Source organism: Sinohyriopsis cumingii, chromosome 1, assembly GCF_028554795.1.
Source record: "Sinohyriopsis cumingii isolate HCF-2022 chromosome 1, ASM2855479v2, whole genome shotgun sequence".
NCBI classification, from domain to species: domain Eukaryota; kingdom Metazoa; phylum Mollusca; class Bivalvia; order Unionida; family Unionidae; genus Sinohyriopsis; species Sinohyriopsis cumingii.
Window position 1 is genome coordinate 192,117,290 of NC_142961.1, and position 17,011 is coordinate 192,134,300.

Consider the following 17,011-nt stretch of genomic DNA (forward strand, 5'->3'; position numbering starts at 1 on the left):
ATGCTGTTTATTCTGATTACTCTTAACAAGCTGCATAGACCCAGATCTGTTGGTGCTTTATGTGATTACACATCTGGATCTGTGTAATTTGCATCTGGAATAGACTTAAAAGTGAGTATATACAGCAAGTATAATGTATTCATAGTTGACACTCTGGACTTGTAAAGAGGTATTAAGACTCTGGTCATTTAATGACCACTGCAATTGTATCTTTTTAAAAAATGGACTTGACCTTAGGTCAATAGTGCTGCATGTGGATAGTAGTTTCAGTTAAGGCTGGGTAGTTACTAAATGTCTGCTGAATTGAAGTCCCTGAATAGGGACGGAGTTTATGGAAAATGGATAAGCATGGAACATAAGCCACTGCTGGTGACTGTTACATACTGAACATCTATAAGGAAACTTGCCAGCAGAAATTTGAATGGTCATTATAAACAGGTGACCACTAAGTAAAGGTCACTCTTAAAACAGGTTTGACTATATTCCATCAATTGATGAATGAAATGTCTAAGTTATCAATATTTTATGCCAAAATTACTTTTGTTCATACCTTCCATCAGGAGAGAGGAGGATTCTGGATGTGTCATTGAAGAGGACTCCTATGCTATCATTGGCTAACTGAAAACCAAAACCGTACTTGTTGGAGTAGTCCACCCATTTTGTGACCCAAGGAACTGTCAGGTCCATCACAGTCTCTGGGTTGTGACTCACATCTAATGAAAAGAAAATAAAAGCATGATCAGAAAATTCTTTTTTGTCTGTAAATTTTTTAAAGTGATTGAATCAGACAAGATGGAAACACACTGGCTTACATGCAGCAAGTGCATTGCGTTTCCTGTACAGACTTTGCATGTGCATGTGTACATGTGTATTATTTATATATTTGATGGACATATTAATAATTTCTATATTTTTTTCAGGTAATACTCAAAACAACTTCCTCTTAAATATGACAATGTTAATGGTTTTAGAGATAACTCTTCCATTTTAGAGCCATGTATTATTTCACAGTAATTCCATGATTTAACTATCAAACTTTATCAACAGAATTTATGCATATTTTAAAAAGCATACACACAGCTGACTTGCATACAATAAATTAAAGGATTCTCATGTAATTTTTACTTTTTGTCAGCTTTAATGGCACTATGAATACATTATTATCTATCTCATACTGAGGAAATAAGAACTAAGGGCCTTTTCCAAAGACACACTTAGGCAACTGACCCAGGCTGGCTTGGACTGGTACTGAACCTGTGACCATCCTGATCACAACTCCAGTACATGACTGAGTTACTATGCCTCAATCTCATGTATAAGCAATAGAAGTTTTGGTCAACAACAACTCTCAAGATTGTGTCCCTGTTTACAGTATTTTGCCATCTGCATGCTTACATACATGCAAATGTTAAAGAGGTCATTTATTGTCTATGAGCACAAATCAAATTCTATTATATTCTTGGCAATTTTACACTTATGGTCACTGTAGGTATACTGTCACCAAAAGAAAATTTCTTTAGTCAATAGGAACTTGTACTTTAAAACACAATACTGTTAACAAACAGCAAGCAGCTATCTCATTGAAAGGCACTGTGCCAGTCACATATTGAACACGCATTAGTGCATACCTCCTGAATGATGACTCTCGACCAGAGTCCATGGACAGTGTATCAACCTCCTCCCAGTGAGACAGCATTTTTTCATATGAATTCAATGAAGGAACTTTATGACAACGTGCCACCAAAGAAAATCTTCAACTTTTGTGAAATTCTTTATTTTTACATTCTTAAAACATTTTACTTTTGGCAGCATATAGCTATTATTGCACTTACATTACAATAACTTTATAGGTGATGCTTTACATGTGCCATAGATGTGTTCCTGAAGTTATGTTTAAGGTAATTTTCCCATAGGATATTTTTAAATTAAAGGAAGTTCTTGGGCAAACTGTACCTGAAACGTTTCTAGTAATGATTATTTTTGCATAATTTTCAAACAAATTCATACATACAATACATATGTGAGCTGTGCACATCACAGCACATGTTGCCAGCAATAGCTTAAGAACTACGACAGTGGTGATAATTGAATATCGTTGTTGTTGTTGTTGTAGGGTTTAACACCATTTTTCAGCACACGACAGGCTATACATGGCGGCCAGTATTAATGGTAGAGGAAGAACCCGAGACATCCCCGGAAAGAACCACTGACCCACGAGAAGCTACTGGCAAGCTTTCTCACATACCCACATTGGCTGAATCCGAGACTCGAACCAACACAGACAGAGGTGTGAATATCATTTCTTCATTATAAATGGCATTGAAATGAACACATGTAAATCGAATTTTGTGCACATCGAGCATCACCTGTATGTATATAAATACATTCTCCGTGCTAAATGAATCATGAAACAACCATTACAAACCTTTTGGCATGTGCTCCAGACATGTAGTGAGCACATCAAGTAAATTAGCAGCTGAGCGAGGTTTTGGAGAAGTTTCTGAAAGAAAATAAAGGAAAAACTTTATGTTTAAATATAAGTGTTTTTGTTAATGGCTGACTATCATTTAAAAAAAAAAAAAACAAGTACTTATATGTGAATACATATACATTTACAGATCTTTATTATTTATTAAAGAAATTCCTTTAAAAGTGTACTGTAGTGAAAATACTTCAATACCGTATATACTCAAATAAAAGTACAGCCGAACTGCAAATAAAAACTACCCTGACCTGCCATCACATAATACACAAGCAGATCAGGGACTGTGATGCTTGTTCTATTGATTACTGTGCATTATGATCTGTGTAGTTTGTAGCTGGACCCAACTTATAAGCAAGTACATATGGGATTTAACAATAACTTCCACTGCCAATACTTTATTGAAAAATAAAACCCGGGTCAGCTGTAGAATCAATTTGTCTCAATATTTATATTTTTGTTGACAGTAGAGCCTTTCTAAGCACTGTCTGAGATTAAAATGTACACAAACCTCTGAGGGCAGGAGAATCAGACCGATCAGATCTGTCAGACCGTGTAATTTCTGAGCCTGAACTTCTTGTCCCATTGTGTTTTGACTGCACAGGTGTAAAGTAGTCAGGTGTATTTCTTCCATGGCTACCAGACTAGAAATACAATAACAAACAAAAATTAAACTTGACATAAATTGTAAATTTTAATTTCTGACTTACCTGTGACAGAAGTCAGTGATCCTATTCAACTTTAAAATTGGTTTTACATGGAGACCATGTTTGATCTGATAGCCTTTTACAAAATTATATTCAAAATCAGAGATAAATTCATGGATTCAAAAAGGCCATATCAGTAAACTTACAACATACTGATGCCTGATTGGTTAATAGACAGAAAGACACTGATGCCTGATTGGTTAATAGACAAAAAGACACTGATGCCTGATCGGTTAATAGACAGAAAGACAAACTAACAACACAGCAGGCAGGCACTAATTACTAATAACTTTTTGATTTTTCTTGCCAACAAGATAAAATCAATATCTGTACACATGGTTTTGAATGATTGCAAGAAAGTGATATTTTTAATTTGTACCAATTCACAGGGATTTTAAAGCCATCACCAATAATGTTTTAATTCAGATTTTAGTCTACATATAAAATGCAAAACAATTATTTTTCAAGTTGGGATAGTGTATGAATGTTGCTCATTAATGCAAAATGTCAATATACAGGAATTATGTTGGAAATACGAGTCATCTGCAAAACTTGTAAAGCCCAGAAAATCCAAATTTCTTAACGCTAGATGGAGTTCGATTTGTGAAGCAAAGCAGCATGGGGAGCATTTTATTTTTGTTCACTGCAAACACCACATCAACAGTACGGTCGTCATTCTTCTGTGTATGACATAGACATACCACCCAACATGCTTGCCACTTCCTCATAAAATGCAAATGCAGAAAGCTCATTTTCTATGCTGAGAAAAATCAACAGGATCTGCAAGGAAGTTTAAACATCCGAGAAAACAATTGATACTTGTATTACCTTCAGCACAAAGAACCATTGTCTGGAGAGAAAAAATATAACAGGTATTCTGTACTATAACAAACACTTTACATAGCAACCTGGTTGACTACTATAAATCTTGAATCTTTTCATTGCCAGATACACTGCAATAAAATAGATATTCACAGCCATCTTAAAGTCTGTATCACCATTCACAACTTTTGTCTTTGCTAGTGCCAGTAGAGACCAGGATAGACACCCACTAATGGAAAGTTTTAGACATATGTTTTGATGTTTTTTCTGTTAAAAAACATGCCCAGTAGAGTGCACAGATCAAGATTTGGGGGACATGCCACAAAGAATGGTGGGAAAACTGTAAGCAATTCTCAATATGAAAAACTGAAATTAGATAATCTTTTTATTATATCTTTCCTTCTGAAACAGAAGATCACAAATGTTCATATATATTTACCATCTATTTAATTTCCATAGCCATAAAAGCAACCAAAAAAACAAAAACAAAAAACAAAACTTTATTTGAAGCCCCCACCCACACAATTGCATTGAAAAATCTGTATTAATCTATACAAATTAACTTTTTTCTTGAGCTATTCCCACCAGGCAATGTACCTTGTGTGACATTAGGTAATCAGTCCCACCAGGCAATATTCGTTTCATAACATTAGGTAATCAGTCCCACCAGGCAGTATACATTGCATAACATATGTAATCAGTAAGACCATGTTTGAAAGTTAACTCTCTTGTTGATTCTATTTAATGCACAAATGATGATGAGTGACATTTCTGAACAGTCATTACCATTCCAACAGACTTCTCCCTCTTGGTTGGTGTGGGTTCATGTCGTGGCTGGATTTCCAGTTCTTTGATCGGAGAAGTGATCCTTTCAACTGCCTGATCATGGTGAGTGTCTGGGACTACATAGGATTTGGGTCTAGCAAGAGCAGAAGAAATATTTATATTACCAGGCAGTTTTACTGGTTCTGTGAATTCATTCATTTCAGAATTATCACATTTTGGATGAAAAATATATAATGGATGTTTACATTTTCAGCTTAAGGAATGGGTCTGAGCGATTCCACAAAAGGTTTATTTCCAAGTCTTAACATTCTTAATTTGTAGCAACTAAAATATAAATATTGGTACAACATGAAAAATAGTAAATGCACAGATTTAAACAGGAATCTTGAAAATGATTGCACAACTAAGTACATAAAAACAAAATAAAAGTATCAACTTATTTATATGAAGACTAATAAAACACAACCAAGACTGCATTTTTTATCTTTCTGTCCCTCAATCTGTTTTAAAGCTAGATATAACTAAACTGAAACTAAGAATACTTACAAAAAGTTATATGTCCTTTGAATAACAACATTTATAAATAGGACTGTATGGGTTCAAATTTAGAATATTTCAAGCCATTTTCATATTTAATACTTAAATATGTTCTTAATGTATTAAAATGTGTGATGATCTGAACCATCATGTTTTGGCTCACCTGTTAAATTTTGTGTATACTGGAAACCTTGGTGCATTTGTGCAGCAAGAAACAGACAAGAAGGATGGCATGTGACCAGAGGAGAAAAACTCGTCCTGTAAAACTTCATCCAATTTTGGTCTGAGTTCTGGCTCATGTGCCAGGCACTTTTTAATAAAATTCCTGGATGAGAGAGACACCCAGTCTGGAAATGAGAAGGAGTTTCCTGTGATCCGGACATAAGTTTCCTTCAAAGTTGCAGTCTCAAATGGTGGGTGGCCTACAAGTAATGCATACCTGAAAGAAATGAATACATCTGATACTTGTAAATAAACATTTTATATTGCATTCTGGTGTAAAAGGTTTCAATCTGGAGCTGTGTGTGATTTGGATTTTTAACATAGCTTTAACAATTGTTCAGTCATATCGCTATGATGTCGACAGTGCAACAGTTTATCGTGATGTCTAGCACTGGGGCATCATGCCGCAGACATCTAGCATGATGTCCCACCCAGTCACATTACCCTGACACCATGCTAACCAGTCCTAACACTAACTTCTTAATACTAAGCGCCAAGCGAGGCAGCTGTTAGTACCATTTTTGTAAGTGTTTGGTATGACTCGGCCAGGGATTGAACCCACGATCTCCCACATCTGAGGCAGGCACTCTAACCACTAGGCCACCAAAACGGTCCAATTTGGAGCTAAATAACATGGTTAGTATACCCTATCTATCCTGTTCTCTCTAACTTTTCATCCTTTTTAAAACTGACAATTATCAATCAACAAATAAATATTATCAGAAATGAGGTATTATACTATATTTTAGTCCAAAAATCATTAGTGATATTTAAATCTTATAAAAGATTCTTTGCAGAATGTGTAATAATTAGTGATAGAACATACAACAGATATTAACAACAAGAGTTCTGCAGAACATGATGTCAAGCCTGTCCATAGCATTATGCAAGTCTGACATGAATTATTGTATACAAGTTACAAATCTTAGGCATATGGCAATGTTGTTATAAAGTTTCAATTTGAGTATAGCAACCAATGTAAAAATTGTATGACTATCAAAGTTTCAACAGAGTAAGGCAACCAATGAAGAAATCGTATAACTATCAAAGTTTTAGTTAAGTATAGCAACCAATGTAAACATTGTATGACTATCTAAACTTATTAAAAAAATCTAAACACTACTATTCCTACTGCTAGCTTAAAAAGGTATTACCTACATATTACCATTCACCAACTCTACATCTGAAAGAAAACAGTTTAAACAGAATAATAAAGTTACAAATAAGTTACAGCATACCAGTCTAGCTCTTCATTTGGCTCTTCATTCAAATTTCTTGCAGAATTCATTGCATATCAAGAATAACTCTGAATTCATCTTACATAATGCTATGTTATACTCACATTACACATTCCATGGCCAACACATAATCTTACATAATGCTATGTTATACTCACATTACACATCCCATGGCCCACACATCATCTTACATTATGCTATGTTATACTCACATTACACATCCCATGGCCCACACATCATCTTACATAATTCTATGGGGGCCCCGAGTGGCCAAGTGGTCTAAAGCGCTCACCGTTACGGATCACTGCCATCTCACCTCTGTCTCCGTGAGTTCAAGTCTCAGACTCGGCTAACGTGGGTATGTGAGAAAGCCTGCCAGTAGCTTCTCATGGGTCGGTGGTTCTTCCCGGGGTTTTCCAGGGTTCTTCCTCCACCAATTATACTGGCCGCCATGTATAGCCTATCGTGTGCTGAAAAATGGCGTTAAACCCTACAACAACAACAACATAATTCTATGTTATACTCACATTACACATCCCATGGCCCACACATCAGCTTCATAACTGTGTCCTCGCTTCTGAAGTACCTCTGGAGCTATGTAATTTGGAGTGCCACAGACTGTCCTGTAACAATCAATCAAATGAATAATACAGCAATTATTCATGGAGTCATTCATGAGAAGAGATACCATATATACTGACACAAAATAAACCCTGATTTGCTACAGAATCAAACTGTGAACTGCACTGACCCAGATCTGCCATTGCAATTTGTGCAATGGCAGATCTGGGTCAATGCAGTTCACAGTTCAACCCAATTTATAAGCAAGAATAGACCGTACTTAGAAGTTTGAAATCACATTTGGGGTTCAACTCCATTTTCCAAATTAGTTACTGTTAAAATGCCAACTCTGGGCATCTATTGTTACTATTAAATGGTCAACTTTGAACACCAAGAGTCACCATTGAATGGTCAACTTTGAACACTTATAGTCACCACTGAATGGTCAACTTTGAACACTTATAGTCAACATTGAATGGTCAGCTTTGAACACTTATAGTCAACACTGAATGGTCAACTTTGAACACCTATAGTCACAACTGAATGGCATCTTTGAACACCTATAGTCACCATTGAATTTTCAACTTTGAACACCTATAGTCATCATTGAATTGTCAACTATGAACACCTACAGTCACCATTGAATGGTCAACTTTGAACACCTATAGTCACCATTATAAGGACAAATCTGAACACCTAACATTTTCATACAATGGACTATATTTAACACCTATAGTTTCCCTACAATGCATTACTATGAATGTCTTTAGCTACCATTAAATGACCAACTATGAACACCTACAGTTACCATTAAATGACCAACTTTGAACACCCACATTCACTGCTAAATGGCAATATATGAAAACCTAAGTCACCTTACATGGACTATTTTTAACACTTATAGTTACTATTAAGTGGCTAACTATGAACAAATGAACACCAACAGTTAACACTAAACTGCCAACTTTAAACAGCTCTAGTTACTTTCAAATGGCCAAATCTGAACACCTTTAAGTTATCACACAATTTACTACTTTGAACACCTGCTCCTCCATCTTTAAATGGACTACTTTGAACACAAATTAGACAATTATTCTAACTACAGGTGTATAATATGCTCTCACACTTGACACACAAATGTATTACATTTTAAAAGACCAAAAAACTGACCTCTGTTATAGCAATTCCTAAAACCTTTAATATAACTGATATTTTATAACAGAATGTGGATCAAATAGATACAGGTAGAGAAAGAGAGAGAGAGAGATTTGAACTAATTCTCACATTTTCTTTTCTCCCTCATATTCAACTCGTGTGGCCAGACCAAAATCTGCAATCTTCAGTTGCATATCATCATTTAGCAACATGTTTCCTAACTTGAGATCCCGATGAATGATGTTGCTGCTGTGAATGTACTTAATGCCCTCTATGAGTTGTGTCATAAAGTACCTAACTTCTGGCTCCGTCAGGGTTTTTCTATGTTTCAACATGTGCACCAGAGACTGAAAAGAACCATCATTCTGCTTTGATACTATGCAAAAAAGAATTGCCTTCCTCTATCTGGCAAATGTAAGAAGGATTTATATGTTACAACAAGAGCTGTAATGATACAGCAATGTTTGGGGTATTTTTATGTTACAACAAGAGCTGTAATGATACAGCAATGTATGGGGGATTTATATGTTACAAAAAGAGCTGTAATGATACAGCAATTCAAGTCTGGAATTGCTTGGAATACTGCCATCATTATCTATGATACCTAGCACTACCCCACAGAATTGATAAGCCTGTGAAGCAGCATAAACTAAAATATTACATAAATTCTGTGGCAATTTTTACACCTGAAATTAGATCAAACCAATGTATTTGTCTACAAAACCAATTTGTCTATTGCATTATATTTCTGTCAATAACTGTCATATTATGATATATTCTGACAATACTAAATAATACATTGAAATAATTAAACAATATCACATGATCATGATGGTCATACATCATGAGAAAAAAATCAGGATCACCATTAGCTGATTGTATACTAATTAAGCTTACGTAGCACAGCATCTATTATATCATGACATATGTACTATAATGAATGTTGTATTGTGACATCTGGGGCAGCACACCACAGCCTTACTTTAAACACAGTATGTATCAGGCAATGAAAGGATATGAATTTTATAAGCATTGTGTTCCTCATTTCTTTCATGAATGAATACAGATTTAACCTGGAACTGATGAATCTGGACAAACAAATAGTTTAAAAATAATAATAATAATAATAATAATAATAATAAAGTTATTTAAAGAAGATGCTGATGAGGCCTTCTATTATATATATATATATATATATATATATATATATATATATATATATATATATATATATATATATATATATATAATGAACAATGTTTCAAAAGTTGAGGTGTCTTTAGACAATAAAATGCCATTAAAAAAACATGACAATTGATCTACCACTACAATAAAACATGCACAAGGCTCCGAGGATAAGTACATACAAACAGCAGTAGGGAACATGTTAAAACATTATAGGTGAGTACATGAAAACAATGTTGCAAAAAGTAGTAGTCCTGAATTTAAATAAGATCAAACAAATGATTGTTTCTGTAGATGCAGACTAAGATTTCTGAAAACTTGTCATGAGTCAGCTGACTTTATATAAGGTGGTACGGAATTCTAAAGTTTAGCTCCAGAAAATGCAAAACTTATCAAACTCTGAATTTTGATTTAGGTAAATATAACTTGCTGATCGAGATGGATCTTAGTTCATATATACATACATTTTTAACAAATGTATAGTTACATTCAAGATAATCAGGAGCCAAACCATGCAAAGATATTTAGACAAGTAAACCATTTTGAAACAGATCTCTGCTTATATGGAAGCCACTTTAAGTTGTTAAAAGATATGTTGATGGTGTATGCAAGTTTGTACAGCATCTATTTTTGATAACATTTCTTCAACTAAATGCACACATTCACATGCATGCATGCACACACACAAAGAAACATACAATGGACAAAAAATGATACATACACATTCATAAGGACTCAACCCCCATCATCAAGATTACCTAATATTTATTACATGTGTAGTATAAATTATTAGTTCATTGCATAATCCAGGTAAAATAGCTTGAATTTAATTTTAAGATACCTTGAACAAATATAAACCAACTGTCTGACACTAACATTACCATCGACACTCGCTTATAGGTCGCATCCAACTGCAAACAACACAGACTGATTTGCTAACGTATTAATTCACTGGCAGATCAGGGTCTATGTTGTTCTGATCAACTGATTTCTCCTTTTATATATAAAAAAAACCCACTGCATATTTGCAGACCTACCAGCACATTTTGCAGTTTGCTTTTGACATTCGCTTATAACCAAGTATTTATAGTATGTATGGCTTAGATGTACAACAGGACAATATATCTGAGACATATAAAAAGCTGTCTGAAATTTGATAACGGGAGAGGAGTGAGGGTAGAAGGAAACTTAATGGACTGATTATTTTAAATGACAATGAATGTAACTTATTCCAGAGGCATGGTTCTGATGTAATTTCTGATTTAAATAGTTTTACCAATACTTATCTATATACAGTACTCACTTATGAGTATAGATCTGGGTCTATGCAGTTTGTTAGGAGTAATCATCAGCACAAACAACACAGACATGACAGATCAGTATAAATGTTGTTTACAGTTTGTCCAGATTTATGGGCAATCATATATGGTATGTGAAAAAAAATATCAATATTCTTGTAATGTCGTCAGTAACAACCATTGTTTCTGGCATAATAATAATAATAACAATCAATACATTTCTTTTCCTCACCTTCCTATTGCAGTTCTCTAAGACAATGTATACATTTTCCTCATCCTCGAAGTAGCTATGGAATTCAACAACATGTTTATGTTTCAAATCCTTTTGTAGTTCAACTTCTCTTAAAATCTGGAATGATAGTATAAAAAAGCATATGAGACCACAATATCAAATAAATTTGTAGGTAGGTTATGTCTGTATCTGTTATCTGCTATATATATATATATATATATATATATATATATATATATATATATCTTGACACTGATTCAACCAGTGTAGTCTACACAAAGGTTGCTGGATGCTGAATGCAGGATTAGCTGGATTTACTGTGTATAAATTGAAAATCAAGATGATACATACAGTCCTTAACCTTTGATCTTTTGACCTTCAAATGAATAAAGTTCTTCCTGTCACCTAGTACTGCGAGGAGTGGGCGGGGGTCAGTTAATCAGCCAATCACTCAATTTTGATTCTACCTCAGACTACATTAACAGGTAGTAATGTATTTTGTGGGGTTAACGACATTTATGAGCACATGATAGGCAAAACATGGCGGCTCAAATATCTGGTGGATGAAGAACCCGGGAAAACTTCTGAAAAAGCAACCAGCAGACGGGAAGCCACTTGTACTTTCTCACATGCCCATATTGACCGAGCCGTGACTCGAAGCCACGCAAACAGAGGTGAGATGTGAGCGATCTGTAAATAGGAGCGCCATAGACCACTCGGTCACCCGTGGCACCAGCAGTTAGTCCATAAGAATACACAAACAGAGCAATAATGTGTGTGCATAGTCATCAAAAACAATTGTGACAGAACGAATTAAAAATACAATAAAACTGGACGTGGTGTGGTTAAGTGTTTTGCGGTGCAGCAAAGAAAAGTGTCTTTCTTTAAGGCAAAAACACGGAAGCCACTCTGGCTGTTATGATATTAGGTTTCGAACCCGCAAGTCCAAAATACTAACCACTGAGCCATCGCGTTCTCCTTTGTTGCCTGTTACGAATACAGGGTCCGAACATCTGGCATGTTCTAAACCCGAGCCTGCACAGCGATAAATGAAATGACGAAAAGGGTTCCAAGAGAAAGAAAAATATGGAACAAATACACTGAATCAGATTTCAGATATAATTTTAATTCAATGCCATTTTATAAACGAAAAGAAACTACGGTTGTTTTTTGAAGCTGTTCGTTGTTTTCTATTGTATTAAAATCAAAGCAGTAGCAGGCCATTATAATTTAACAGTCACCGCATGCTATAAACACCTGTATTTAACGCACCCGAACTTCATCAATGCACGGCACTAAAACTGCATTACCTAAATCCCCCCCCCCCCCACAAAAAAAATTAATATCTCTGAAAGTGCGACATGTTTTTACATATATCGATTAAAGACATTTACTGCTACAGAAAACCGCTCGAGACCAGATTCTCAGTACATGAATTTGTTGACTGATCGGGAGAAAATACCTGTCTTAAGAGACAGTGATTTTTTAAGCAGGTGGGGTGGGGGTCTTTCAAGACGGGTTCTAATATCTTACCTGAAAATTATTTTTATCAAATAAACATGTTGTTGTTGTTGTCGTCGTTTTTTTTATATAGGAAATCTATAGGGTACATGTATTTAGTAACAAATGAGTTCAATAACATCGAGCCCTTTGTTCATGTCTTTCTATGAGTTTCAATATAGCAAAAAAAAAAAACTATAAAAATAGATCAAATTCGTAACGATTTGTTGTAGCGGTGGGCGACGAAATCGGGAGTCGACTACTCCGAAACAACGAGTCCCCCGCGGGATCTTGGACGGTTAGTAAGCAATATAACACGTTTATTATGTAGTGTTCTACTTGTAAATGACATCTGTTCCCAGATCTATTAAGAATACTCATGGCGACAAATTATTTAAATAAATGTGTTCTTTATATGCATTACTCAACTTGATTCATAATTTCAATCTTGGCGCAAATGAATATCTCAGTCAGGTTGAAGGACATGATGATGAATGATGAACACGAGTCCTTGTCACGATGACGTGTAAGGATAACATGTCACGATGACGTGTAAGGATAACATTATTCTGTAAGCTCCTATGTTAAGTCTACGGAAGAAAATTTGCGTATATAATGTATGTTAATAAAGTTACCACGAAGTTTATAAAATAAAAGTATACGAGTGTGCATTTAATGAAGGGAAAATAAGTGTCGACGAAATAAACATGGTTTTCCCATTTTACATGTTTACATTTCTTAAGCAGCTTAAGTGGAATACCCACTTAGCTGTGACTAAGCTGTGGCTGTCCCCGATTGTTCCAATGAGGACAATACCCTGGCCGTCCCGATTAAACCAGTGAGGACAATGCTCTGACCGTCTGCTTTGTTAAATACGTTAGGTCAGCAGTATTTCAAAAGGCACATGAATCAGCCGTATTTTAGTGAATAAAGCGACCGAAGACTTTAACAGTTCTCTTGTTATTTTAACTTTTACCTCACTGATCTCAATTTTACAGAGCGGTAACTTCTCTTATTTAAAATACATTTTCGAAAATCAGCCATAAAAAAGTACTCTAAATAGTGTTAAGATGACAATACGTTTTTAACGGATGAATGAGCAGTTTCACTGCTGAATAAACATTGCTTAAGTCGAAATGTAACAGTTGGTCACAAAGACCTCCTTTCCAGTTACCTGCCGCAGTTAGAAGGGTTGAAGCGTGCTCGGTGAATCATCCAATAACAAAGACTGTACCATTCTCATCGAAGACGATTCTTGTTCTTTTCTTCTTTACCTTTATTTTTTAAGCGGCGAGAACTCTCAACAGAGAGCTTTAGTTTGATAAGAATCCCAACATCCCACGTAGATCGAGATGGTATCATCTTTAAATTTGCGCATGTTATATTTCGAAATTTCTTTGCAAATATTCCCTCAGAATTTCATAACCAAATAACGACTATAAATGTGTTCACAGAACACGAATACCACCCACCCCCCAAAAAACCACTCTTTCGACCCAACGGAAAATTTTACCATGGAGTGACGGAAGTAGGGGCGGACAGAATGTCCAAAGATAATGGTATCTAACCCGTCCCACATTAGTGGTAAGGGGCCATCAATTTAGTAAGTACGCAAAAATCTGGCAAAGCTTGACCCCTCCACCCCTCCCTGTACACATGCGTACTTTTTTTTTACACACACACAAACCCATGCGTACCTACACTTAATGCATCACCCCAATTCTATAGAACCGCCTATATTTAATCCACGCAGAAACCATAAAGGATTAATAATAATAACGTGTTTAATAAAACAGATAGTCCACCGACGTTGAATGTCTGGCTGCATCAAAGAAATAAACTGCGTAACTTTAAACAGTTTGTCAAGTGTCCGCGAAAATTCAAACGCAGTCAAACATGTTACGTATTAAGACAAATTATTATCGAGGTTTCACCCACCCACCCGTTTCCTATGCGTACGTACATTATCAGTAGACACACACTCCCATACGCAAGCGCGCGTATGCATTTTGGTTACTCTCCCTCCATCCGTACGTGCTAAATAGACGGCCCCTAATGGTTAACACAGTAAGTTACGGACGAGGAAACTATGTCTGTCTGAAATGTTATAAAACATCATGGCCAATTAGCCATTTTAAAGGAACAGATTTAACAAGTCCATCAGTGATTTCCCATTTATCTCGGACTGCGCCAGACATTCAAATGAACGATGTTTCATTTTCGTCAAAATAATCGTCATATACAGAACCTCTTGTAACTTTTCTCTAGCTTGTTTTAAACTATGCATCTTTATATGTTTTCAAGGAAGTATCTTTTATTAAATATTGCAGAAAGAAGCTTGGGCAATGGAGAATATTTGACCCTTAAATTACCTATTGCATTACTAGACACCTTTAAATTACACGTTGTATTACTAGACAACCGGAAAATTGGCTGTACAGATTGTAGAGTTAAATGCAGTGATTTTTGTATCATTATCAAAACGGGGTCATGGGTTTGTTGAATTGGGAATTATTAAGCATAAAATGGACAAAGTGGGAAATTTGAATCATCTTTATGCATATTGTTAATTCGCACAAATTAACAAAGAAAACATTCTTGAACATTAAAAAAAATCAATAAATCAGTTATGGCCGCGGTTATCTGGACCTTTTTTTTTTAGATCTCGTTTTAATCTTTTTAATGTTCAGTAGAGTAATTTTGTCGCAAAGTCAGAATAGTAAATCATGTGGAAAAAGTTTCGATTTGGAACTTGTTGATTTATACTAAAATTGGGGTGGGGGTGGTATCGGGAATGATTGCCAAATTTCATCCCCACAAGTGGCCCAGAATAAAAATTTGCATATCCTCTTCCTGAAATTATAATTAACTGTTCCAGTCTTTGTCTCCTGACAACGCTCTGTCTGGTCTCATAATGGTTGACAAACCGGAGAAATCAAATTATGAAGGAAGTCTAGAAAGGAAAGCATTAGCGTGATAGCTCTTTTACGTCTTTAGTGATATTTGTCGCAGGTGCGAAAATAAGATTCATAAAAATATGCGTTGTGTTACATTTTGATCCAAACTATTTTGGGAAACTATTTGATTTTAAGATTTTCTAATTTTAGTAATGGTGGCCATACTTGATGGCAGGTCGGCATCATGTTTAGGAATATGTCAGCCCTTCAGGCCAGACGTTTTCTGTAATGTTCAGTCAATCTCTGGTCAGAAGTTTCTGGGAAGTCGTGTCGCTTTTCTTTCTTACATTTTAGTAACGGTGTCTATATTTGATGGCGAATCCTTCTAATTTTACTCATTTGAAAGGCCTTAGTTGCATTATGTTTGTTGTCAAATTTGGTTAAATTCTGTTACGCCGTTTTTGAGAAGTAGTCGATGCATTTTCTAATGCTTCGAGCAACTCTGACTATCTCAGATAGCTACTCGACAACATTTGAACAAATGTAAAATCCCTAAAGGACATGATGTTTTCTGTCCAATTCGGTCAGATTCTGTCCTTTTTCTTGTTAGTAGAAATGTTTCAAGATTTTTCTATTTTTAGTAACAGAAGTCATCCTTGATGGTGGATCATATGCACAACGCCCTATATGACAATGCTTTCTGTCAAGTTGGTTAAGTTCGACTAGTTGTTGAATTAAAGACGACGTCGTTTGAAAGTTTTTATATATTTTGTTTGTTTCTTCTATTTTCAGTACTTCTGGTCATATTTGTTCGCGGATCAGCTACATTTATAAACAAAACTGAATGACCTTTATGCCTGCATGTTTCCTGTTCAATTTGGTCATATTTTGTTCAGCATCCAGAGATGTTGTTTAAGCGATTTCCTATTTTTATTAACGGTTACTATATCTTACAACATATCGGTACCATTTATATACACCATGGAGCTTGTGTCAAATTTGGTTAATTCTGAGCTGCTGCTTTTGAGAAGTGGTCGTTTGAAGGTTCTCATTTATTTAGTAACGGCAGTCATGATCGACAGTGGATCCACATTATCCGCACAAATATGAAAGCCCTTTGTGCCATAATGCTTCTTGCTACATTTGACCGTATTATAATTCGGGGAGGAGGTTAAGTCGTTTAAAGTATCTTCTCTTTGTACAAACTTGAAAAGCCCTTATGACACGAAATGTTCTGTGAACTTCTGAACGGCCGATTTTACGTGATAGTTGTTGTGATGTTTTTCTTTATAATTCAAGTATTGGTGTCCAAATATGCTGTGAAATTGTACTCTTCTCACAGCTGATATCTTTTCAAAATATAACGCTGCCGAAAGGCAGTTTTAACCC

At 35.4% G+C, this 17,011-nt stretch overlaps 1 protein-coding gene across 1 annotated transcript in view; it reads right to left on the reverse strand.

Moving 5' to 3' along the window:
* Positions 1-17,011, reverse strand: part of LOC149808594 (serine/threonine-protein kinase PLK1-like) — a 40,013-nt gene that overhangs the window by 10,720 nt on the left and 12,282 nt on the right. Inside the window, exons 3-10 of the mRNA XM_089971823.1 lie at positions 11,226-11,342; positions 8,640-8,857; positions 7,322-7,417; positions 5,498-5,773; positions 4,798-4,930; positions 2,994-3,126; positions 2,426-2,500; positions 551-713 (exon numbers count right to left, since the gene is read on the reverse strand). Coding sequence (XP_089827949.1) covers positions 551-713; positions 2,426-2,500; positions 2,994-3,126; positions 4,798-4,930; positions 5,498-5,773; positions 7,322-7,417; positions 8,640-8,857; positions 11,226-11,342 — 1,211 coding nt within the window. The remainder of the gene's footprint in view (positions 1-550; positions 714-2,425; positions 2,501-2,993; positions 3,127-4,797; positions 4,931-5,497; positions 5,774-7,321; positions 7,418-8,639; positions 8,858-11,225; positions 11,343-17,011) is intronic.